This window comes from Podarcis raffonei, chromosome 15 (genome assembly GCF_027172205.1).
Source record: "Podarcis raffonei isolate rPodRaf1 chromosome 15, rPodRaf1.pri, whole genome shotgun sequence".
In the NCBI taxonomy this organism is placed as follows: Eukaryota; Metazoa; Chordata; class Lepidosauria; order Squamata; family Lacertidae; genus Podarcis; species Podarcis raffonei.
Window position 1 is genome coordinate 21,382,354 of NC_070616.1, and position 25,111 is coordinate 21,407,464.

At 42.1% G+C, this 25,111-nt stretch overlaps 1 protein-coding gene across 1 annotated transcript; it reads right to left on the reverse strand.

Moving 5' to 3' along the window:
- Positions 1–267: 267 nt before the first annotated feature.
- On the reverse strand, positions 268–24,910 carry ATP12A (ATPase H+/K+ transporting non-gastric alpha2 subunit). Its single transcript, XM_053366472.1, has 23 exons — positions 24,682–24,910; positions 20,815–20,955; positions 18,637–18,696; positions 17,695–17,898; positions 16,790–16,903; positions 15,848–15,982; positions 14,856–14,973; positions 13,714–13,982; positions 12,589–12,787; positions 12,359–12,468; positions 11,368–11,502; positions 10,297–10,489; positions 9,264–9,439; positions 8,583–8,719; positions 7,460–7,610; positions 6,126–6,294; positions 5,250–5,404; positions 4,821–4,944; positions 4,462–4,607; positions 3,538–3,671; positions 2,546–2,647; positions 1,519–1,610; positions 268–777 (listed from the first exon to the last, which is right to left on the reverse strand). The coding sequence occupies exons 1-23, from the start codon at positions 24,688–24,690 to the stop codon at positions 749–751; spliced, it is 3,102 nt and encodes a 1,033-aa protein (XP_053222447.1). The 5' UTR covers positions 24,691–24,910; the 3' UTR covers positions 268–748.
- Positions 24,911–25,111: the final 201 nt, after the last annotated feature.

A 25,111-nucleotide genomic window follows, 5' to 3' on the forward strand; every position in this document is an offset into this window, starting at 1 on the left:
ACAGCTGAGATAGCTCAGTTGGTAGAGTGTGAGACTCTCAGTCTTAGGGTTGTGGGTTCAAGTCCCACATTGGGCAAAAATTTCCTGCATTGCTGGATGACACTTGTGGTCCTTTCCAACTCTACAAATTATGCGATTCTGTGAAGCACCAGCCTGGTGAGTAGCCATTTGTAGCCTTTTCCATGAAGAACGGGGAGGCAAGAAAGGTGGGTATAAATGTAGTAATAAATAAATCAAGACCCAGACAGGACAAGCAGGAGCTTTTTTTGTAAAAAGTTGTTTTTATTATCAAATTGTGATTGTACAGCATAAACCTCAGCAACCCCACCTCTGGTCTGCACCAGCAGGCTCACAGTTGGATTGCTGTAGGCGACATCGTATGAACAAAAATGCAACTTTTAAGAAACCTAGTGCAAGACAGCGCCTTTATATTATTGCTGCGACAAACGGGCGGTTTCTTTCATTCTATATACAAGGGGGTTTCCTTTCCTTCGGACAGTTGCACACTTTAAACAAGAAGGGGTTAGGTGTTATAAAAATAGATAGCATTCAAGTTGGCAACCCAAGGGTAAGCTTTTACAGTACAGTTCAGATCTGCTTCGGATCTCCTACTTCTCTCTCTCAATTCTGATGAGATTCCTTCGCAATTGGTTGATATTGCACAGGCAAGCACCTTCAAGCAGCCGCTGCCAGAAGAGATAACCAAGTTGCAGTCTCCAGGGTGGAGAAACAAGTGGCACAGACACTTTCAATAATACATGTTTTTGTCCCACCAGCCTGTAACGGAAGGACAGGAAAAAAAAAACAACGTGTGAATTTTCCCTTTAGCTTTCTGCACACACACAATTCTCATGCCTCCCTGTTCTTCACCCAAACAAGCAAAAAGGCCTTATCAGATTCTGACACATTCCAGGCAAACACAGTCACTCAAGGTGAGCAGCATGTTCTGGGAAGGGTGTGTGTGTGTGGAGCACACCAAGGGACAGACAGAGAGGTTCAGAGGGCCACATTTGCCTCCCCACGCCAACCTGGGGTTCTCCACCCCTGGTACCAATGCTGGAAGAGAAAGATCATGGGGAATCCAAGGCTTCCATACAGCACATACATGAGAGCTTTCCCCCTTCCTCCCACTCCTCCTATGGAGGGCACAGAATGAAGGCATCCAGAGCATGCAGTGCCTTGCCTGGCCCAGTCCCCCAAATGTATTGAGGGCAACTAGAAAAGTACGGTTTGAATGTCCTTAAAAATGGTATAGTTTCCTAGATTTCCATCAGTCCACCAACCAATGTCCTATTTCTTGCTCTTCTATGAATTCTTTCCAAATCTGTACATTGCTGGTTAAAAGGTAAAAGGAGGTCCTGCAGCAATTCATGAATCTAACTTGTGATTCATGTACCGCAAAGTGGAATTCCTGACCAGAGGGGACCGGTGCCTTTCATAGATTTTTTTTTTATTTATATTTTTATTTTGACAAATGCAATGCTACCTGTATAAATTCTAAAGCGCTACGTTACTTACTTCCAGGATACCGTCTGATGAACAGCTTGCGGAATTCGTCGTAGACCCAGATCAAGATGGCAAAAGGAACAGCAACAAACCAATACTGAAACCTAGAAAGCAAAGTATTAGGCATCAGATATTGCTTTTAAAATACAGCCAGTTCGTTTATTGAAACATCTCTGCCACAGCAATTGACATTGTGGCGTGGCTCTAGGATTTTGGACCCTTTTTGCGGTCATTATGTCCCTGGCATTGTGGTCAGTGCTTATGGCACCATGGTCATAAGATTAAAACTTTCACCATGACCAAAAACCATGCATAGGTCTTTCAAGGAGCCCAAGACTAGGGAGTGACTCAACACTTATTAGGACTTTATTCAGCTGGCTTAGGCTTCCATCATATGGTCTCTGGAAGGGCATAACAGGGGCTATAGGAGACATCAGTTCACAAGGGCTATCACAGATCTCTTTCTGAGTTTAGAGTGAGAGCTCTGGCCTCCGAGGGAGACATCCAGGGTTGGGTCCTTCCTTCCCACCACCATGTCAAATCCCATAAGCCTCACGCCTATTGATGATGTCAGAACTCATGACTAGGGCCAAACCAGGGCATGCTGGGGGGTTAAGCCTTCCAGGCTCCTTAATTTACCTCAAGTCCAAGGAGCAGTTAATCCACTTCAGGAGCTGGTACCCATTTATTTCCTTCCCCAAATAGGTGTGTGTGTTTTAGGGGCTTGCAAAAGAGGAGTGCAACAGTGTTCCTCTTCTCTCACTGCCACCCTGCCAGTGAGAGCCTAGCTGGGCAGTGGACAGAGCAAATATATTATTAGAACAAGAACACAGTAAGGTTGGTGTTCTTGTCCTAATAATACAGCCCCAAGATCTCTCTCTCTCTCTCTCTCTCTCTCTCTCTCTCTCTCTCTCTCCCTCTCTCCCTCTCTCCCTCTCCCTCTCCCTCTCCCTCTCCCTCTCCCTCTCCCTCTCCCTCTCCCCCCCCCTCTCTCATACACACACACACACACCCCTTGCTGGATAGAAAATGAACTCACCGGAGGGGTGCAAAGTTTAAGGCATAAACACTTCCAAGACCGTAGCAGAGAATTGCAGCGATTCCTATTTGGGAGAATATGCCAACCCAGATTACTTTGTTCCTATGAAGGGAAAAAATACATTCAGTGATTAAATGTTTTAGACGCTATGAACATGAACTGTCATTATTCATGACAATAGATTTTAACTTTTTGTCCTCACCTATGTCTATAATAGTACAGACTATCTTAATGCATAACTGCCATGTCAGATGTGGAGTGTGTGTCCTAAAAATGGGTGTACAAAGGAATAACCCAGGCCTTTGATGTGTGAAATTGAGTTGCCTGGTTTATCTTCTCAGATCACCCAGGTTTACAACCTTGCTACTGGATCTATTTTTCCATTGTGATATTTACACTTTAGCAACGACCAAAATCATTTTCTCTCCAACTTCTTCAGTTTAGGAAGCCAAATTGTTCGCCTTATTAGGTTCAGCTCAAACGTTTGTCTCTTCTGACTTTATCACTCTGAGGTCACTGAACAGGTATTGTGTACCCATAATGGGTTTCATCATGAGTTGCCTTCAGTTCTTATTGGCTTTGTAGCAATTTGTGTAGCGAACATGTTCTTGGAAGAAGAAAAATAAAACCTTCCCCCGACCCTAATTCTGCTGTTACGTTTTCTCAGTGTCAGACAAAATGAGCCAAAATGAGAGCATGTGTGTCTAAATAAATCAATTAAGACTTTAAAATAATTTACGTAGTGAAACCATTAGAGGTTGTTGGTCACAAAAAACATAAGGGGATGTATGTAGATGCATCTTATTCTCTCATTTACTTATCTATCCTAAATTCCAACTTCCTTATTTCCAAAAGGGTCAACTGACCACTGGTTCTTTTTATCTGTAGCTCAACAGAATGGCTACCGCAAGAAGAGTACAGTGGTCAGTAGTGAAGGAAAGAGGTGGAGATTTGTTCCAAGGTCATCCTATCATCTGAGACTCCAGTTATACCTGAAAAGCCCTTGCTGGAAAATGGAGTTCCTTCGCGTCTTCCTGATGATCAGATCTGCCACTTGCTCAATAGTGATACTGACAAAGAAGGCCGTGTAGCCATGGTACTCCAAAATTTGCCGTTGGTCGAATGTCTGCAGAAGAACAATAAATTTGGGGTGGGTGGGGAGAGACATCTGTGTCAAGTAAGTGATAGATAATCTGTAAGCAAGCAAGCTGAACACATCCCTCAAGCCATGCTTGATAGAAAAAGGCTTGACAGCCTTCCCTTTTTTTTTTCTTTGCAGTTCAGGCAGACAGCAAAACCAGGATGAGAGTCAAAAATTCTGCAGGTCTGCTAAATCTGCTTTAAAGCAGTTTTAACAAACATTATAAAGGTGGTTTTTTAAAAAATGAAAGAAAGAAAATAGCATGCATCACTAAGGCTATTTATGTATATACATTAGGAGGTGACTCCATTTGCCCTATTGCAACAAAGTCATGTGTTCAGAACTGTGGGCCTAATTTTACAGAACTCCCTTCCAGTTGAAGTCAAACAGCTCTGCTGAACTTCCGGTGCCTACTGAATACATTTTGTTATTCCAGCAGACATTTTAACTGAAGTCTGGTTTTGGAATTTTAACTGACTTTCACCATTTTGGTTTTACTGCACCGCTTAGAGATTTTTGTAGTTATGTGGTATATAAATGGTTTAAATTAAATTAGATAAAGAGTATTTGGTGTCAGCTCCATGTTCTGGAGGGCTCTTGCACAAAACAACCCCCATGGCCTCACTCCCTTAGTGAATCTATCTCATCACTGGAGCAAGACGACCAGGGGGTTCTTGTCAGGGGACTCACTGTTGGGTAGTGAGTCCCAACTATGGTGACCCTTGGTGTCAGTCCTGCTAAGTTCTAACTGATGTCTTCAGTGAAGTTGCCTTACCCATTCCTGTCCATAGCTGTCTTCCAAGTCATTTATAAATGGATCTTCCCAGCTGGTTCGGATGTGGAGCAGTGTGTGAGGTAGCCAGCCCTGCTGAGCATAAACTGTGAAGTAGGTCAGAAAGGCCCCAATGGTCTGCAACAGTCCTATAAGAAAAGACGATGTTTTGAGGGGGGGAGTGGAGTTTGTAGGAGATAAAAAAGTTGACAAAAACTAATGGCTGAATGCATATCACAATAGCTTTCCTGGCTCTTGGTTAACAAAATTATAGATTTGCTCCAAGATCATATCAGAGATCAGCCATAAACCAATTCAAAACCACTCCCCGTTTACCACTTTTGCAAATATGCCCATCGTACCAATCTGCAAGTAGGAGTATGTGACAAGCTCCTGGTTGACCAGCCTATCCCTTTTCTTGTGTCGTGGCTTCCTTTTCATGATATCACTTTCTGCTTTTTCATATGCCAGTGAGACAGATGGGATCTATAGGAGAGAGAGGGGAAAGTCCCAATCAGTATCCTGTAAGATTCTTGAATTCATGTTTTTCGCTTTTGTTTTTGATTACTGAATATTGCACAAAAAAAGCAATTCATGCTGCAAGGAGAATCTAACAATCAAATAAGGAACACTTTGGTTAGGATTAAGGAATGCTTCTGGTAAGCCTTCAGTTGCCTTCCCCAAAGCAAAGAGAGCAGGAAAGGCAACCCTCTTGTTTTGGAAAATGCAAATGAAGCTGCAGTACAAACTGAACCCTGTAAATATTTGTTCTCCAGATGTTAAGGACTCACAATGTCTGTGCCGAGGTCAATAAAAAGGATGGTGATGGTGCCAATGGGCAGTGGGATGCTGGCCATGATGTAAATCAGGAAAGGACAGAGCTCCGCAATGTTCTTGGTCAAGGTGTAGGCGATGGTTTTCTTCAGATTGTCAAAGATCAAGCGACCTGTAGGAGAGAAAGGGGAATAAGTCTGTCATGTTTTGGTAAATGTGGCGTGCAGTGCTGCAAAATATACTAAAGGAAACAAGATATGCAGAGCTTCTTAATTTATCTGCTCCTACTATAAAATATGGATTATCAAGAACATAGTGCTGGAGTGCTCTGCTGCAAAAGCCTTTCGTAGGGCTGCCATTTCCTTTTCCCTGGCATCAGTTACAGAAAATGAGCAGGCTTTAAGATTAAATTAAACACTTAATGATTTATTGGCATTGGTAAAATAAGTCTTCCATTTGAAAGGAGCCACAACAATAGTGAAGATAAGGTGGACTTCAGTTGTGGACACCTTGAGACACCAGTTCCACATCTTGATAGTGGTGAAGAGCTGACAGGACTACGGGAATGCTATGAAAAGTGGTCCAATCTTGCAACAGCTTTCCAACGATCTGAACATTTCTGGGATTGAACATTGCAGTATGAGCTGGGATAGGCTGAGAGGGTATGGGAACCAGAGGGGAACGGAGAACAGGTCTCATGTGTTGTGTAAAGACTGGTGTGAGGCTGCCTCTGTTTATGTTTGTATGCATAACCCTCTCCAGATTTGCAAAAACTGTCCCCAAGAGCATCCAAATTCTGCCGATCACCTGTGCGTTCATGTGATTCACCTCTCCCTGAACATATGCTGCTTGACTTTTAAGGCTGTTTGTCAGAGCCACAGGCCTCATCTTACCTTCCTCCACTCCAGTAACGATAGAAGCAAAATTGTCATCCAGCAAAACCATGTCAGCTGCATTCTTCGCTGCATCAGAGCCAGCAATGCCCATAGCAATTCCTATGTCAGCTTTCTTCAGAGCTGGGGAATCGTTGACACCATCTCCAGTCACGGCAACCACTGCGTCCTTGAGAACATAGGAACCACAGGAGGTTATAGAAACTGTGCCCACAGCCCTGCCCTTGCTTGACTTCTGCTATGTTGAACTTCCTAAATACAGTGTCGAGGTCTGTGTACAGTTACTCTGAACAATAATGTTGCTCTTTCAAAAACAACTTGATGGAAGGATCTGGGTGGGCAGCTCAGAAGGCACAGCCATTCCAGCGACTGAGCAAAAATATAAATACTAGTTGCACAAGCGTCCCTCTGACCTTGCCTTGTAAAGTTCTCTTATTCCTGCCTGTGTTGCTTCCAGGAATGAAGCCAGACGTCAATTCCTGTTCTGTCTTTTGTGAGAAATAGTGCCATTTCTTGTTGCAATTTGGTTGTGGATATTTGTACAGGGCAAAATTTCAACCGCCCAGACATCCAGAGCACAACCAATATATTCAGATAATGAAGGCTTATTTACTTGCTTACATTATGCAGTCAAGACATGATTTGCAGCATTGGGAATTTCAGATAACCAAGAATTCAGATACTACAAAATTTGAAGCATCAAGGGATCCCCTTCCCTTCAGCTCTTTGAATGCCAATCTGTTACTGTGGCATTTTGCTTCTTGCTAGCATAGATTGGATTTATGCAGAAAGCTAAATATGCTGATTGGCCAAATCCATATCTGCTCGGTGAGATTTATGCAACCAAGCGTCCTTATTAGGAAAGGTCAGAGCGTCTACGTGTAAGGGAATTTAGAGTATCGTGAGCTGAATTAAGCAGAGAGAAAACCCGGAAAACCTGATTAAGGCAAATGCTGGGGATCTTGTTCTCGGGGGACTTAGTGCATTGAGACTCGTTATAAATAATACTGTGCCTAAGAGCTTATAGGCTCTGGTAACTAAATATAGAGCATGCATACAGCACACTTCCTTTTTTTCTACTGTTCATCCTTTAGAAAGCTAAATATTACTTTGGATGTGGGTGTTAATGAATGGCAAAATAGAGAAAAAATATTTGTGCCTTTTAAATATAGGACTTTGTTTGTTTCCATGCAGGATTGAAACAAGGGAGCTGTATTTTCTAATTTTTTGTTGTTATATATGTTTTCCACTGAGAAGTGTTCCAGGGGAAGATCATGCGGATGCAACCTTTTGGTACCAAAAGTACATCTTCTGTTCTTGCCAGAATCACTCACCTGCCTTTGGCAGCCCTCCACGATAATTAGTTTCTGCTGGGGTGAAGTTCGGGCAAAGACTATCTCTGAGTGGTTGCGCAGGATGTCGTCCAGCTGTTCTGAAGTCATGTCTTTCAGCTCCATGCCATTAACTACAGCAGCTCTGGCATCGCTGCAAAAACCAGAGGCAATTTCAATTAAAGTTGCTGCAGCCCCGAGTTAAAAAATGGCATGCGTACATATCTTACTAAATCTAAACTGGTGTGTTAGGGAACAGTGAAAAGCTCATTTATTCAAATTAGAACACAGCATAGGAAGGAAACCTCACTCCTGAAAAATGAGGTACAGTAGGTGGCCACTGACTGGTCTGGGAGTATTCAAATGGGACAAGTGGATAGATTGTTCAAAGTCTGGGATGGGGAACCTTTTTCAGCCTGAGGGCCACTTTCCCTTCTAGGCAACATCTCAGGGGCCACTTGCTAGTGGTGGGTGGGGCCAGAGACAAAAGTGAGTGGAGCAGCAAATGTCAAGTTTACATTTGCATGGTAGGGTAACTTCTACATATTCTCACACCCTTCTCTGCCCTCCATCCAAGCATGAGGCATTACCAAACACATCCCAGACAGGCAAAGACACTCAATGGAGGTGCAAAGTGGGGCAGAGGGAGAGGGTGTGTGTGGCTATGAAGGGTGTGGTGTGTGGGTCTGGTCCTAAGGACCACATAGAGAGGCTTGAATGGCTGTGTTTGACCCTTAGGTCTGAGGCTCCCCACCCCTGTTCTGAGTTATACCATCGACTGTGCATTAAAAACAGAGTAGCATGAGAACATGGGAATAGCCTGCTGGATCAAGAATGTGACCTATCCAGTCCAGCATCCTTTTCTCACAGTGGTGAACCAGATGCCTGTGGGAAACTCTCAAGCAGGACATGAGCACAAGAGCACCTCTCCCCTTCTGTGGTTTCCAGCAACTGGTATTCAGAAGCATTATTGCCTCCAGCTGTGGAGGCAGGGCATGGCCATTGTGACTAGCAGCCATCAATAGCCTTTCCAATTCTCTTTTAAAGCCATTCAAGTTGGCGACCACCACGGCCACAGGAACATAGTGTGACGTATGAAGACAGAGGGGGTCTATGCCATCCTTACCTTCTGTTCACCTGCTCCACGGGAATTTTGAGGCGCTGGGCAATGTCTTCCACCGTCTCGCTGGTGGCTGAAATGATGCCTACGCTTTTGGCAATGGCTTTGGCTGTGATTGGATGATCACCAGTGACCATGATCACCTGGGGGGGAGAAAGGCCAAATAAGCAGGATTCATTGTCAGAAGGAGCCGAATTAAAGATACGGCTTGTAGCATCTGCCATGGTTCTTTAACCACTCCAAAAAACTGTGTGCATTGCAGAGGGTTGGACTAGATGGCCCTTAGAGTTCCTTCCAACATGCAATTCTATGACCAGCAATGAAGAGATAGAAACATCTGAATGAAATATACCCACTGCTTGTACATAAAGATTTTGCATGGATATTCTCTTTCAGAAATGTATGCATATATCTGCTAATGTGCATTGACATTGCATACATCCTTAATTTCTTTTTAACTTACTATACATTTGGGTGGGGCCTTTTTTAGCACAAACTCACCAGAACTCAGTTCTGGCACCTCTCAGGTGGGTGCCATTACCATTATAAGAGAACAAGGGAGGCGTTCATGGCAAGTTCCAGCACCTGAGTCTATTTCTAGAAAAATAGCACTGCATTGGGGGGGAGGTGCCACAGACATTTTGGCAATCCAGCATTTCCAACGGTGCTGGTTTTTGCAAAGCCTACCTTGATCCCTGCACTCCGACATTTGATGACAGCATCTGGCACAGTGGATCGAGGGGGGTCAATCATTGACAAGAGCCCCACAAAGCAAAGATTGGAAGTGGGGAAGTTCATGGAGTCAGTGTCAAATGGATAGGTGTCTGGAAATTCCTCCTCTGGCAGGTACAAGTGACAGAAGCCTAGAGTTGAAAATAATAAACAAGAACAACAAAATAATTAAGCAGAGGAAGCGAGAGGGGAGAAAGGACAAACCATCCTATGATAACTAAAGGATTTTATTAGGTCTAATTGACCATCAAATGATCATTATCCTGTCTCTTTAAATAGATTGTCAGCTGTCAAAACAATGGGAGTTACTGATGAGAAAGCAAGTTAAAGCCATTGTGTTTCCTAACTAGCTATCTTATTTACTGTGTCATGGATAGTAGCTAACACAGCAAAGCATGCAAGGAATGCATATGAAAAACCATTAATTAGAATTTATAGTAGGAAGATGTATAGGTTCTAAGCTTTCACTTCAGGAAGAAATCACTAGGAGGACAAATAGCAGGTTTAGTCCCTGCCCCATGGGTAGGCAAACTAAGGCCGGGGGGCTGGATCCGGCCCAATCGCCTTCTAAATCCAGCCCATGGATGGTCAGCATGTTTTTACATGAGTAGAATGTGTCCTTCTATTTAAAATGCATCTCTGGGTTATTTGTGGGGCATAGGAATTCATTCATATATATTTTACAAAATATAGTCCGGCCCCCCACAAGATCTGAGGGACAGTGGACAGGTCCCCTGCTGAAAGTTTGCTGTCCCCTGTATCAAACTCAAGAAAATGCACCAAGCCAACCACAGTTTAGGGATCACTTCCCATGCTCGTTTAGCACATTCTCATAACTAAATGCCACCAAGCACAATGGCCAAAGAGTTGGGGTTGCTTCTCTAGTATCACTGTAGTTCCAATGCCCCAACCCCCCGGATTGTTGCACTTAACACTTTGCCTGCTGCACAGCTCTCTGCACATGTTGTTTTGCAAGTCTTTGGCTCACCTAGGACTCTCTCCCCCATTCCTCCCAGCGCCATGTAAGCCGTCTGGAACGCCTCTTTTCTCTCTGCATCCAGGGGCTCCTCTTTTCCATTAATCATGATGGTGCTGCACTTCTCCAGAATCCTTTCGGGTGCCCCTTTCATCACCAGTAGGAAGCGTTTATCATTGGGGTCTTCAGTCTCGTGGATGGAAAGCTTGAACGCAATGCAAATACAAACGTTGAAACAAGTGCCTGGGTCTAATCCTGCCTTTTGAACTTAATGCTCCCAGAGGAAGAATGGCATGGAGGGGATTGTACTGATCTGATAACCCAAGGTGGCTATCAGATATAATTCTAGACTGTGTTCACATGGCAATTTATTCTGTTTCCCTGACATTTCCCTTACTGGTAATCTCTGCTGTATATTTGAGCTTTCACACAACATAAAAGCCACTTCCAGAAAAACAGTGGAATATAGCACTGGTTTCGTGCTCAACTCCATGTTATTTCCAAATCTATTTTTTTCTGGAAGCATTTAACATGGCAATGAGTGCTCAACTTGAGCTATATTCTGCTATATTTCTTGAAATGCCTTTATGTTGCGAAAGCCCAAACATAATGCAGAAATTAACAGTTAAGGAAACATCGGGTAAATGAAATAAACCCTCTTATGAATTTAGCCCTAGTCTATGACAGCCTTCCTATGGTAAATATTCTACCAAGCTTTAAACTACAGTTGTTTAAATATGGCCCATCTTCACAATGTTGCATATGTTCAAGGCAGTTGTTATTTCTGCTGTGTAGGATAGCAATCACACAAAAACCACTTCAGAAGAACAAGAGATTTTGTGCTGATTAGCCTCTGGGATTGCCACTGGAGTTTACATCTTATTTTTGAACATACACTGAATTATGTGAAATTAATAACACACTTCTGCTTGAGTATTGCAGCAATGTTTTTTTCCACCACAGGCACAAATTCATCAGACTGGTCCTTCCAGTTTTCAGGTTTTATCTTGATAGTTCATGGGGCACAACATTTTCTCTTAACAGCTCTTAAGAGATCAGTCTCTTCTCAGACATACAACTTACCTGGAACTTGTTAGTAGAATTAAAGGGAATCTCAGTCACTTTCCTATTTCTTTTCCGGATGTCCATTATATTGCCCATAACAACTTCGGAAAACTTCAGCAGAGCTGTTTCTGAGGCGTCTCCAACCACGATTCTCTGGGGGACATTTTTGAAAATTCAGTTCAGCAAAAGTGTTGCTCAGTGTCATTCAACTAACCAATGGACATTACTTAGGTCACTTCGTGCTATATAGCTTGCTCCTCTGATTGCATCCTGTAGCATTGTAGCAAAGTACTATCATATTTACATAAGAAGAACAATAATTGGGCAAGATTGCTATAATCATCCTTCTCCTCAGGGACTCATGCATGCAAATAAAAGCTGATATTTTTGAGACTCTCAGAAGAGAGTGAGTTAGTGGCTGTAATACATGAGAGATCTATAGCTGTAATGTATTCTAAATTGTCTCCTAATATTGTTGTTATAGTAGAGAAATTTCTAATCTTTTTTATGGATCTTCTTGAGCAATATGACACTAAGTATTTATTTTCTTGGTTTAAAACTGATTGTTGTCAGTAAAATAAAATAACTTGATTGTTGAGTTCTCATGCTCTACCTGTAGATTAATTATCTCAACAAATGCATTGTATGAGAATTCTCATCTTGGACCTTTGACTGGAGTATGAACCAATTTTAAAATAGAGAAAATGCTTTTGATCCAGCTGTTTACATTATTGAAATCACACATAAAGAATGAGAGCGCAATGTGGTATGTTTGCTTGGACCAGAGGCCTGTTTATTGCTTGTAAATTAAATGCCTGAAAGTTCTTGTGCTAGCCTGTTTTCTCCCAATAGTGGTGTCACCATACCTATTTCTGTCACTTTAGAAGGAAACAGGACAGGGCAGATGCTATACGCAACTTACAATAAAACATCTGTTTCCAGATGAAAACCCTGGAAACCCATCAGATAATCCTCTTAAGAAAGCAGCTCTCATTGAATTAGTAAATACCTTCATGATAGGTTCACTGTCCTGTCCTGGTCTGAATTCTGCCCGATTGCAAAGGGCTACAATCCTTGACAACGCCGTCCATGTGCCAGATGTTTGGTCAAAAGTCTGGGCTGGAAAGAAAGTGGTAAAAATTATATAACGTTGCAGCAGACAGTTGCCCCACATTCTAAAATAGGAAGCAATCATGTTGTTACTCCTCCCATTCCAAAGCCTTTTGACTGATTATTTACTTGTTTGATTTTCACTGGTGTCAGCGGAGAAGATCTCATTGTCAAACCAAAGGTGGGCAACTGTCATCCTGTTCTGCGTAAGGGTCCCGGTCTTGTCAGAGCAGATGACGGAGGTAGAGCCCAGTGTCTCAACAGCTTCCAGGTTCTTTACCAGACAATTCTTCTTGGCCATTCTCTTCGCAGTTAAAGACAAAGCTACCTAAAAATGTGGGAGAAAGCACAGCACTTTAATAGTTGAGATAAATAAAAGCAGAGAAGCATTTCATACAGTTCCATACAAAGGATGATGGCAGGCTTCTCTTCCTGCTAATCCTACCTGTACATATTTTATTCTTGATCACACCCATGCACATATCAGTTCAGCAATGCTGGCATCTGCAGAATTACTCAACATGGATGAGAAGCTCAGAACCTGACATTTTATTTAGCAAGTGTTGATCTGCTTTTATGTCAACAAGCAGGAGGGTCTAATGTAATCATGCCCTGCTTATGGGCTTGCCATAGGCATCTGGTTGGCCACTATAAGAACAGAATACTAGGCCAGATGGTCCTCATTCAACAGAGCTCTTCTTACACTCTTATCATGTAACAGTAGTATGTCCAAGGGGCCCACTCTTACATGAATAACACTGCTAGATGATTTCCTCACATGTACAGTATTCATCAGAAAAATATAATGCAAAATACATAATATAATACAAAGGAGCATAAGTAGAGCCTGCTGGATCAGGCCAACGGCCCATCTAATCCAGCATCCTAGTAAGATTCATCAGTAGCAGATCCAGGAAAAAAGGCATTCACAAGTATTTTGAATGGATATTAAAATAGAGACAAAACAAAGAAATGCAACAAATTAGCTGAAAACATTGAAAGGTGATGAAAATATAACCAAAGAGACTCAGAAGAAGTTGTGGGTTTAGATGATGGAGGTGTTTTTATTCAGGAGCCCTATCTATTGTTCCAATAGATAGTGCCAGTCTTGCCCATTAATAATTATGCACCAATTTTTAATAATGTGTTGGAGATGTAGAGGTCCTATGCACCCCGTTTTCAGTAACATGTACTGTCGTGAATTGTTATGCATGAGTACAAAGATACTGGTGGCTGTTGTGAGCCAGTACTTACAGTGACTGTGGCTAGCAGCCCCTCGGGCACATTGGCCACAATAATGCCAATGAGGAAGATGATGGCCTTCATGACAGTGTACTTCATGGAGACGGAAATGATGAAGAAAACCACCCCAATGGATATAGCGACAGCAGCCACAATATGGACAAAGTGCTCTATCTCGATAGCAATAGGCGTCTTCTCATTCCCAACACCAGAAGCCAGCGAAGCAATGCGTCCAATGATGGTGTTGTCACCTGTGTTGATGACCATGCCAGTAGCAGTTCCTAAGGAGAAAGTAAAATATTGATTATCAACAAACAAAATAATTTTTATTCATTTGAACACCAATGCCATTTAAAAAAACCAAAAAAAACAAAATTTAATTGTAGCCCCCCCCCCAAACTTTCCAATTAATACTCCTGACTCTTTTTGATAATCCCCTCTTCTACTCTCCTTGAGGTCTTAGTTCAATCAAAAATATAGCTTTTTTTTCTTTGGGGAGGTCAAATGCTACTTGGATTTCTGACTAAAGAAGACAATGTGGGCATGTGTGTGTCTTATTTTAAAATAAAATCATTGACTTGAATCCAAATTTTCTTTCCATGAACAGTTTACATTATTGGAGCAGGGCTTTCCCACCTCACTATTCCCTCTGCAGGGAATTTCCTTTAGGAGACCAGGAGATGATTGGTGTAGGATATGGTTGTGGGGGTTGAATTGCAGGTTTGAATGGATAAGCCAATGTTAGGACCCAAGACAATGTTTTTATGTTGTACACCAGCTCCACATAACTGCATAGTTGGAGGATAATGTTAGCATGTTGTTGTTAGTATTAATGGGGCACCATCAATGTACACAGTTCGTTCCAGGATGTCAACCTGAACTTGCTCCCTTCCCCAGAGATCTTACAATCTAAAATTCAACAAATGGGGAGGCAAGAAAGGAAAGTCAAGAAAACAGTCTTAACAGGGTATGCCCATGCTTTGCATTATACACATAGGCTTAGTTTCAGAAGGTGATGAGGACTAAATGGTGGAATATCAGGAGGAATGAGAAAATATTGGTGTTAACTCCTGCTGAAGTAGCTTTTACATAGGCACAAAATATGTGGAATTTGGATGGAATGGCACCACTGGGGGAGCCACTTAAATACGTACCTTCCAAGCAGGTTGTGGAATAGAAAGCAATGTTTTTGGTCTCCAGTGGGTTTTCATGAGTGTATTCACAGGAGCGAGATTGTGGCTCTGACTCTCCGGTGAGGGAAGAATTATCCACCTGTGGATCAGTCACAAACATTCACATCATCACATTATTATTGTAGTAATAATAATAGTGGTAGTGCCCATGGCTATCATCACTGCAAAGGCAACAGGGACACTTATGATAACTGAATCACCAATAGAGTTCAACTGCAACAAGTCACTTAAAGACTTACAGGTGAGGAAGCTGTGACCCTCCAGATGCTGAACTACAACTCCCATACTGGCTGATGGGAGTCAGAGTCCAACAACATCAGGAGGACCACGTATTTTTCATCCCTATCCCTTTGTTCTGGGACTCATGCAGGATCTCATCCATAATACCTTTCTCACATGAGGATGAATATGCAAATTATTAATTCATAGACAATTTGCATCCATAAAGAACAGACTGATTTTAGGTTTATTGACCTGGTAAGAAATCCCAGATGTGTTCGCCACGCATCCTATTCACCTAACATTGTTAGATTAAGGTGTATTCACTGCAAAATGGGGATAATAGCAAGTATATAATACATTACTCATTATGCAGCAGCTTTTCCCGCTGCCCCCCTTTAAGTTATTCTGCCTGGGATTTACCGACTGACACGTAAGGAAAACCAAACTTTAAGTAAATGATGATGCTGTTATCACAATCGCTGCAAGATTGCGTAAACAACCCATACAACGAGAAGTGATTATTGCCATAATTTTAATGATCAAGCTCATTGTGGGAGGACAATTTCTCATACAAATTCAAAAGGAGTGTCTAATTTTAGACTCTTTTTCACTTAGCTGTTGAGTTATCCTTTCTTTGAACATGCCTCTTCATGTCCCTAGTGTGTAGAAAGAGGATGGGTTTTCTCTTTCTCTTTTCTTTGGCTCAAAACTGGGTTTTGTTTTGTTCCTACCTTACAGCCCTGACTGGTGATGATCCGGATGTCGGCTGGTATCCTGTCTCCACCTTTGATTTCCACAATGTCGCCCACTACCAGTTCTTCTGCCGAAATGTCTTTTTTTTCTGCATCTCTGAGGACAAGGGCTCGCTGGTAAGAAAAAAACAAAATGAAACAGATAAAGTCGGGTGGAACTCTTAGACTGATTATTGTAGAGATGCAATTGCTGGAATATATTCAGTGGTCTGAGCTACTTGGAGATCTGCAGGATTCAATTAAACAATTGTGCTAGCAGGAGCCAGCACATAGACTCCTCCAAATGCAATGGGGCTTCTCTCCCCACTTTGCCCCCCAAAAAACAGCTGGGGGTGTGTCTTGGGAACGTCCAGAGCAGTCCACAAGAGAAGGAGAGGGGAGATCCTTCCATTAGGCAGCCTGAAATATTTGTGCTGACAACACAAGAGGAAGAGTGTGATGCCGGCTTCCAACCTGTATGTCCTACTTTACATTGAAGTCTTCTGCATGGAAGACTATCCAGAAGACATTCCCTATTTGATGGGCTGTCTGATCTAAGTCAGGTTTGAAGATTAAAAACTCCAGGAAGGAAGAGTGGAGCTTGAAGATGCCCTTTGACATTTAGCAGCTGAACAGCAGCAGGCTGAGCAGGCGCGCAGAGGACCTAGTCAAAGTTTTTGCTGCTATGCTGGTATTGTTTTCCCATTAAAACTATGGTAATACTTTCTAATTTTTCATCTATATGCATTTTATGGAAATCTGTGTTCTCTTTTGTCCCCCTTGTTGGGGTCATGCATTTCCTCTCTTTAAGCAATGTGGCCACCCTAATTCTACCATTTTGTCTGCACATTGGTATGTTCTTTAATATGGTGGCAAATACTCTTTACAATGACTACCTGGTTTTTAAATACACTGATATTCTGAGCACTACCTAAGACTCACCTGTGGGATCATTTTACCAAAGCTGGCCATGATGTTCGTGCTTTTAGCTTCTTGATAATAAGCAAACATCCCAGTGAGGACAACCACCAGCGCAAGGACCACTCCCAGGTAGAGCTGAATGGTGAAAAGATGATTCAAGTTAGCTTAAAAACAACAACACTTTTACCATTTCCCACTTGGTGCAAAATAATTTTGTAACTGCACTCAAGAAGCTGTGTGAATGAACTTGTTGAAACAGCAAGGAGAAGAGCAATACCTAGCATATTATCAGCGAAATGCCTCCGAGATTTATAGGCAAGACTTATTGCACTAACATATAGGTGAATGACAACAGGTGGTCTTCACGGTCTGCACCAGGTCATTCAATTCTGACCAAGATACATTGGTTTAGAAATTGTCCATACAATTGCCAAAGCTTATATAAGAATTTCAGACAGTTATTTAATCAGGAATGTGAAAGTGTGTTTTTTCTTAATTTTTGCAATGGTTTTCCATTGGGGGGAGGAACGGTCCCCTACCATTGGGTGGAATGAGACTTAAGTGCCATGGAGGGGCGGTAAGTTGTTAATTTATTATGGTTTGTTCGGTTTTTTGCATTTTTTTCCAAGGTGGCATATACATGGCTCTCTCTTTCTCCTCATTTAATCCCCACAGCAACCCTGTGAGATAGATTAGACTGAGAGGAAGCGATTGGGCCGAGGTCAACCAATGAGCTTCATGGCTGAGTCAGCATTTGAACCAGAGTCTCCCAGGTCTGAGTCTGGCACTTGTAGGATTTCCGCCTCAGGTGCCCAAATTCCTTGAGTGGCCTTGGGTACCATGCTCCTTGACTTGGGGGTAAAGAGAACCATGGGTGACACCCATGAGAATTACATAAAGCACAATAAACCTGCAATAATACTTACATTGTTAAATGCCCCGGCATCATGATGAAGATACTGAATCCCAAAGGCAATCCAGCAGAGTATAGCTCCAATCCACAAGAGGATGGAAAACCCTCCTACCATCTGCTTGAGAAACTTGATGATTTCAGGAGTAGATTTAGGAGGAGTAAGTGAATTGGGGCCATCTCGGGCCAGAACCTCTGCAGCTCTTGAGCTTGGAAGACCCTGTAGGGGAGACAAAGCGCATAGTTGGGATTAGGGATGGAAGAGGATCTTCTGCTCTGCCAACTTTTTGTAGCAGATCTGACACTCCCAAACATGCTTGTCGTTGGAAACACATTACACACTTCCCCAGGTTTTGCAATGCAGGAAAGGGAGCAAAGAAATGTGTGTTTTGCATTAAAAGTGTGTATAAAATGCAACATTTTTTCAGAAAATAAAAAGCATCTGTGTACAAATTCTGACAAAACACAGACTCTTTGTGCCTTCATTAACACACACACACACACAAAGGTACTAAATGGGCATTTGAATGAGTGCCAGCAGAACTGAAAAGGGGAGGCATTATTAGGTCATTCAGTCCATTCTTAGTTTAAATTAGAAATCCTGAAAGAGCACAGCCTATGTTCAAAAGTGAATTTTAAGTCCCATAATTTATAAAAAAACAACAACTTGACAAAATGGTTGATGTACCCAGGAGTCTAAATGTTAAAGGCTACTTAAATTTATGCCCTGCTCCATCCTGAAGACTAAAACCAGATAATTACAGCTGATGGTTGCAATATACCCCATGAAGCATGCAACTGTGCAAATACTATTGATGCAAACACACCAATACTCTTCCCAAAAATAGCACAAATACTGTTTCCAGCACCATGCTTGAATTAAGTGAATTATAATGCTTGCTGCCTACTTATATGTGGGTGTGTTGTTGATGACTGCCGCTTGCCCATATTCACTTACTTTGGTGATGCTTGTGCCATATTTATCTTCTAGTTCTTCAATGCTGAGTTTGTGATCATCCTAAAGCAGCAAAAAAAGAGAGATTAACAAGCTTTGCTTTTTTAAAGAACAGCACGGGGCTTTCAGAAATTGTATGCCACAGTCAACACGCTCTAACTGTATCTGCACATTGGAACATTCAGACACTGGGTGCAGCTTAAGCTTTTTGAAACCCAGCAAACAATTTTTTTCTAGTCTTATTAAAACTCTTCAGCTTAATATGAAATTCTGCTGTGCTTTTTGCCCATGCAGCAACCTTTGAGTTCATCTTGAGTTTTGCTTTAGGAAAAATTCAGTGGAAGTCTAGCCATACTGCTTGCTCAATATGAGCTGGCTGATAACTTGTCACTCTTCCTGTTCAGATGTATCAAGAGAAGAAGATCCGTAGTTAATCTGTGATTGATTGATTTTTTAATACATACTTGTAAACCTATGTGGAGCTGTTGGCTTAAAGAGGCATTGCATTTGAGGACAATGGCCCCATTTGCATCTTTAAGATTTAACGCCATCCAGTTAGTTGTGGAATGTAAGGAAAACCATTGGATTAGCAAATCTGAAAGGATATCTTTTTATCTAAGCATCTCAAACAGCTGATTGTACAATCTTTTCTTGGAAAGCACTGAACGAGAGCCACAGTTGTTATTGTTTTTTGTAGGCAGCTAGCTGAGTGCTCCTCCATTGTTTTTGTACCACATAATGTGTCACAGGGATTAAGGAAGACTTCTTAATAAATCTAGCTATGACTTAACTGTGGGGCAAGTCATTGCTCAGTGCTTCAGCCCATCATTCAGATCGCATGACTAATCCCTGAGATATGCAGGGATGAAATTAGAAAGCTGCCTTACACCGAGTCAGATCACTGGTTCATCTAGTTCAGTACTGTCTGCGCTGACTAGCAGGGATTCTCCTGGGTTTCAAGCAAGGGGACATTCCTAGCCCTACCTGGAGATGCCTGGAATTCGGCTTAGGGTCTTTTGCATGCAAAGCACATGCTCCACCACTGAGCTATGGCCCTTCCCCAAATGGCATTTAGCATGACTGGGGGAAAACCAATGCTTACAAATCACAGCAGATGCTGCACTAGAGGTACATCATCATACCCACACACACACCCAATGCAGTGAAACTTACAGCATCACATGGATTGACACAAGCACAATGAAAATGTTTCACACAGGTATGTACTTGTAATGGAAGAACTTTGGCACTGGTGCACCAGGAGCTAAAGGTCAGGGTAAGAATCACGTATGTTGTTACTCAGTTTGACATGGCATTCACCCTCTTCTGATAAATAAGAGGTTCAAAGCATTAGTATGAAAAGTCAGGAGAGCTGAAACCAAGAACTGACATCTCTTCTGACTTGCTTCACTTTTCAAGCAAATGGTATTGGCCTTCTGATTAAATCTTGGGTGTAGCTTAACAAGACGGGACTTGGCATGAAGGAAGAAGAAAAGCAGAGATTCCACTGATAATTTCTCCATAGCAGAAAGAAGAGGAGCGATTGCACAGCTTTTTCAGAGACAAACAAGACAGTTCCTTGACTGACTGACTGACTGACTGACTGACTTCTTACATCTATTGGCATTTAGATAACTCCATGATATTGTACCGAGAGGGCCACTGCGCCCTTTTCTGATATGCAGATCTAACATGCATGTTGTCTGGGCAGGAAGGGGCTTTTGGCTGTTCTAGCTGAGTGGCACATTCCTTGTCATACTGATTCCTTTTTCACTGGGCACTGTTCTTCTCCTTTTCAACATAGCTTCAGAGCAAGGGAGTGGATCCCTAAAACTCCAGGATCCTCCAGCTGGCTGGAGGTGGCAGCTTAATAAAAGAAGGGTAATGACCCACATTTGCCTACCTAATTGAAATGCAATTAGTCAGTGTTCATAAAATCAGTGTTGAAAGATCAAATGCACTGCTGGTAGAGCAATATAAAACAGTGTGCCTTTGTTGGCCATTAGAGCATGTATTATACAAAGGTAATTAAACGATTTCCCATTCAAGACTGAGAGATCTGCACTACAATCTGTCCCAATTTCCCCAAGAAAACTATTGATTAGGACTTTGGTTTCAGCCCATCTGCTCTGTCCCAGGACAGCTTAACAAGGAAGTATGGAGCAGCCTGAAGTCACTTACCAAGTCCAACTCTTTCTTCAGGTCCTCAGTGTTCTTCTTTTTCTTATTCCCTTTCAAATCTTTGTACTTTTCATCTCCTTTGTCTGCTTTTTCCAAATCCTTTTCTCCACTGATCTCAATAGAGTAGATGTCAAGCTTTTTCTGAAATGTAAATGAGCAGAGATGGGTTGGGTTTGTCATAAGGGGTTTGTCATAAGGGGGCAGCAGAAATACCCAACAGACAGGAAGCAGGGGAAGTGGTACAATTCTACTCCAGTGTTTCAACCTCCCTTCTGATTTAACATGGAGCATTTATAAAATTAATTCTGGAATGTGCAGTTAAGCTGAAACTTTTCACTGCCAGCCTTTTTATTATCTGCCTTACTGATATGCACAAGTGAACATGTAATGAAACATAGTGCATGCACTCAAATGAGCCCCATTGAGTGCATCAATATGATCTTTGGTGCTATGTTTTATCAATGCACACATCAGTAAGCTGGGGGGGGGGAGTAAGAACAAAGGTTAGGAAATAAAAGCTGTGGCAAGCCATGCATATGCTCAGAAATCAAAATGGAATTGTGGTACATTTCTATGGCATTGGTGCCTCTCTGAAGAAAAGACCAGGTGATTTGGCTCCTTAATATCCAGAGAGTGTTTAGGACAACATGTTTTTAATAATCTCTTTTTTTAAAAAAAACAACTTTCAGATTGTTGTTTTCTAACAGATATTCTCATTAGTTCCCAGTAAGCTAATCATCACTGTCGCATGTCTTCCTCCCTCTCAAATAAACCTGCACACAACCTTACAAATATTCTGCAGAGCCTGAAACAAGAAATGGTCCGAATTGAAGAAGAAGTCATCTATATTAGAATTGAACTTATTCCACAAAGTCAATAAGCAATGCTTAATCATTTGGATATGTTTAGCCATAAATAATGAGCAACATGAGATTTTAAAATTATCATAATGCTGACTCCTATCTCAGTGAGAAATTCAGAGTCAGATTCCAGAGGGGATGCTTTGTTTAGTTTTAAAGTAGAAAATGTCTATGGCCAACAGTGTAGACATTATTAAATATGATAGTTTGGGGGGGTCACCAATGTGGTGCCCCTTCACCTACAGATGCCTTCCCTGGCACCCACAAGCTTCCCTTTGTCTGAAATCAGTCTTGAAAGAGGCATGTATTGGTAGCCAATGGAATAGGCTGCAATGTGTGTGCGTTGCCCACAACATTGTTGTTTCAAATCACAAATCTTGGCTACTTCTTAGTATTACCTCTTACAGATAACTCCTGACTGAGCCATTGACCCAACCCTTCTTGTCAATCTACACAAGCTATTGGTAGTTGCCCCACCCATTCTATTCTGCAATGGACATTGCCCCACCCATTCCAATTAATTTGGATGTATAGATATGCCATTGTTCTCTGTTACCTCTTTTCCAATAGCTTGCCCTACTCCAAAGACTGGCTTCCTGTTTTCATCTCAGCTCATCAACTTTTATATACATAGCTTTCCAGATCATAATTGACCCATAAACTGCATGCTGTTCTGTAGAATAGCCAGCTTATTGGCTGACCCCATTCCTTAGCAGATTCTTTGAGGATTACATTACTGAGTTTGTAAGGCATAGTCATACCAGGTGATTGAGGATCAGGTCATAGCTTGCTTATTGGCACAGAGCTGAGCTCTGAACATGTGTGCACTTCAATGTCTTCAGATAAGTTGGTTAACATACTTTTAGTAACAATATTAAAATATAAATCAAATTGGTTTTTGTTTTCCCAAGTCTAGTCTATCAGCTAGACTTGTCCTGATTGCTTTATAAACTTAGGGCCCACTCATACCTTTGCTTATTGTGCTTTGTCAGCCCCTCCTTCAATTCCCCCTCATCCAAGTGGCATTCTTCTCCCTCTACTGGTGGCCCATACCTTTGCCTCCTCTTAATTCCAGAGATTCTCTATGCTTTGAAAACTGAATACGAGAGCTACAAAATTTGCATAGGGAATCTCCAGATCTAGGGAGGAGGAAGTGTGGGGTAGAAGTAGTTGGAGGAGAACGCCGCATGGGTGAAGGGGAATTTAAGCAGACACAAGGAGTTCACAATCCACATTAAACTGAGGTATGAAAAGGCTCTGATACTCAGGATTCTCTACCAAATTGGAATTAAAATGACAGCAAGAATTACACAAGTAATTCGATTTATGCAAGTAAAATTATTCTTTTTGGGGTTTTTTGGCATTCCAGAAACCAGCAAAAACATCAGTATCTGTTTATCCTTAAATGCCACCCTATTTCCATCATTTGAAAGGAATTTTCTGGTGCTGCTCCTTCCCAGCCACTTGACTCTCATCTCTTTCTGTTGCTTTCTGACTCTTTCCATGTTGCCTGAGGAATAAAGTTTGCAGACTTGCTGATCTTGGATAGCACCAGTTCTATGTTCTACAGCTCCTGGTATACTGTGGGTGCCATTTTGATATTTAGTTAGCAGAGGATAGATCAGGCTTCCTCAAACTCGGCCCTCCAAATGTTTTTGGCCTACAACTCCCATGATCCCTAGGTAGCAGGACCAGTCATCAGGGATGATGGGAACTGTAGTCTCAAAACATCTGGAGGGCTGAGATCGAGGAAGCCTGGGATAGATATCAACAACCTTCTGCACTGTGTGATATTTCGCACTACAGTGGTACCTCGGGTTACATACACTTCAGGTTACAGATGCTTCAGGTTACAGACTCCGCTAACCCAGAGATAGTATCTCGGGTTAAGAACTTTGCTTCACAATGAGAACAGAAATTGCGCAGCATTGGCGCGGCAGCAGTGGGAGGCCCTATTAGCTAAAGTGGTGCTTCAGGTTAAGAACAGTTTCAGGTTAAGAATGGACCTCCGGAACAAATTATATTATTAACCCAAGGTACCACTGTATTAAGGTGGGCTCTTTCTGTTTTTGCAATTGATCAACTCAGCTGAATGGCCCTTTAAACCCTATTTGGTATTTTAATCTCTGGAATAATTCATGAGGATTCTTTCAACTTGACACCTCATTCACATTTCTGATAGTTTGATTGTTGCTGGGGGAAACAAATCAGTTTAAGCACTCTTGGTTTTGGAATGTGACATGCAGCAGAATCATATAGATTTACTCAGAAGTAAGTCCTAGTGAGCTCAGGAAAAGGACCAAAGCTCAACATTTGAACATGTGCTTTCCAGATCCCATGGCCAATCCTTAACCCCTCCAGTTAAAAGAGTCAGGTGATGTGAAATGCATCTGTCCTGGAGAGCCACTTGCCAGTCAGAATACAAAATACTGGGCAAGCAGGTGAACAGCTTGAGAACACCAGATTTTCTAGGGTTTCTGGTGCTAAACCGCTATCAGCCTATCAGCAATCTGTGATAGAAATTCACTAAGAATCCTGTGTATGTGTAGTAAATTACAAATACACACAAACCTGTTCCTCTCCTCCCATCCAATTATAAAGGTTAAAGTTCTACACAAAGATGCAGAAGAATTTAATCTCTTACATCTCCATATGAAATAACTTTTCCGTTTGCCACAGAACTAAGACTGCAAGACTCACGTCTACTCAGAAGTAAGTCCTATTGAAGTCCCAGGTAAGTGGGATTAGGATTGCAACCTAAGGGTTGCCTCCAATGCTAGTTCTCCTCAAAATAGACTCACTGAAGTTAATGAGCCTATTAATTTCAATGAGTGAGTGGTTACATCCCCGACCTTAATCAAGAAATTGTCTTCTCTTCTTAAAAATTTCCCAAAGTATTGGGAAAGAAGAGGACAGGTATATTTCAATTATTAGAAGCCAACTGCTCCCAGAAATGAAGAGAAACCAGCTATGGAATATCTGCTGTCTTTCTCCCTTATTTACTCACCTTCCCCATGGTAGACTTCCTCTTTCTTTGACCTAGTGGAGCAATGGATGTCTCTCAGCCAAAAAAAATGTACCAAGTGAAGGCTCTTGGGTGAAAAAGTCAAGACCCAATGAGCTCTGAGAGGGAGCAATGCTGGAACACAAGCTCACAGGGCTTGCAGCCTCCAGGAGAGTTAATGTTAGCTGGCTTCTTGTCCACACTTAAGCATCCTCTAGACAGGACAGGCTCACCTTCCAGAGCCCTGTGGGAAGAGACTGCTGCCTGCTGGCCCTTATGAATGTTGCCAAGCCACACCTCTTTAGCTGTCTGAGGCCAGCCCATTCTCTGCTTCATCAAATAGTAGGTGGAAAAATACCTCAGTAATGGGCATATGAGTTCCAGGTCAGGGCTTCTAATTATGCTTTGGCAATACTTTTTCCTCCACGAGGAA

Excerpts from the sequence above, each read along its gene's own strand:
- ATP12A (XM_053366472.1), bottom strand. Across the intron at positions 4,608-4,820 it reads ATACTCCTACTTGCAGATTG|GACTGTTGCAGACCATTGGG; the intron begins GTACGATGGGCA and ends CTTTTCTTATAG. Across the intron at positions 2,648-3,537 it reads TTCCAGCAAGGGCTTTTCAG|GAACAAAGTAATCTGGGTTG; the intron begins GTATAACTGGAG and ends TTCCCTTCATAG.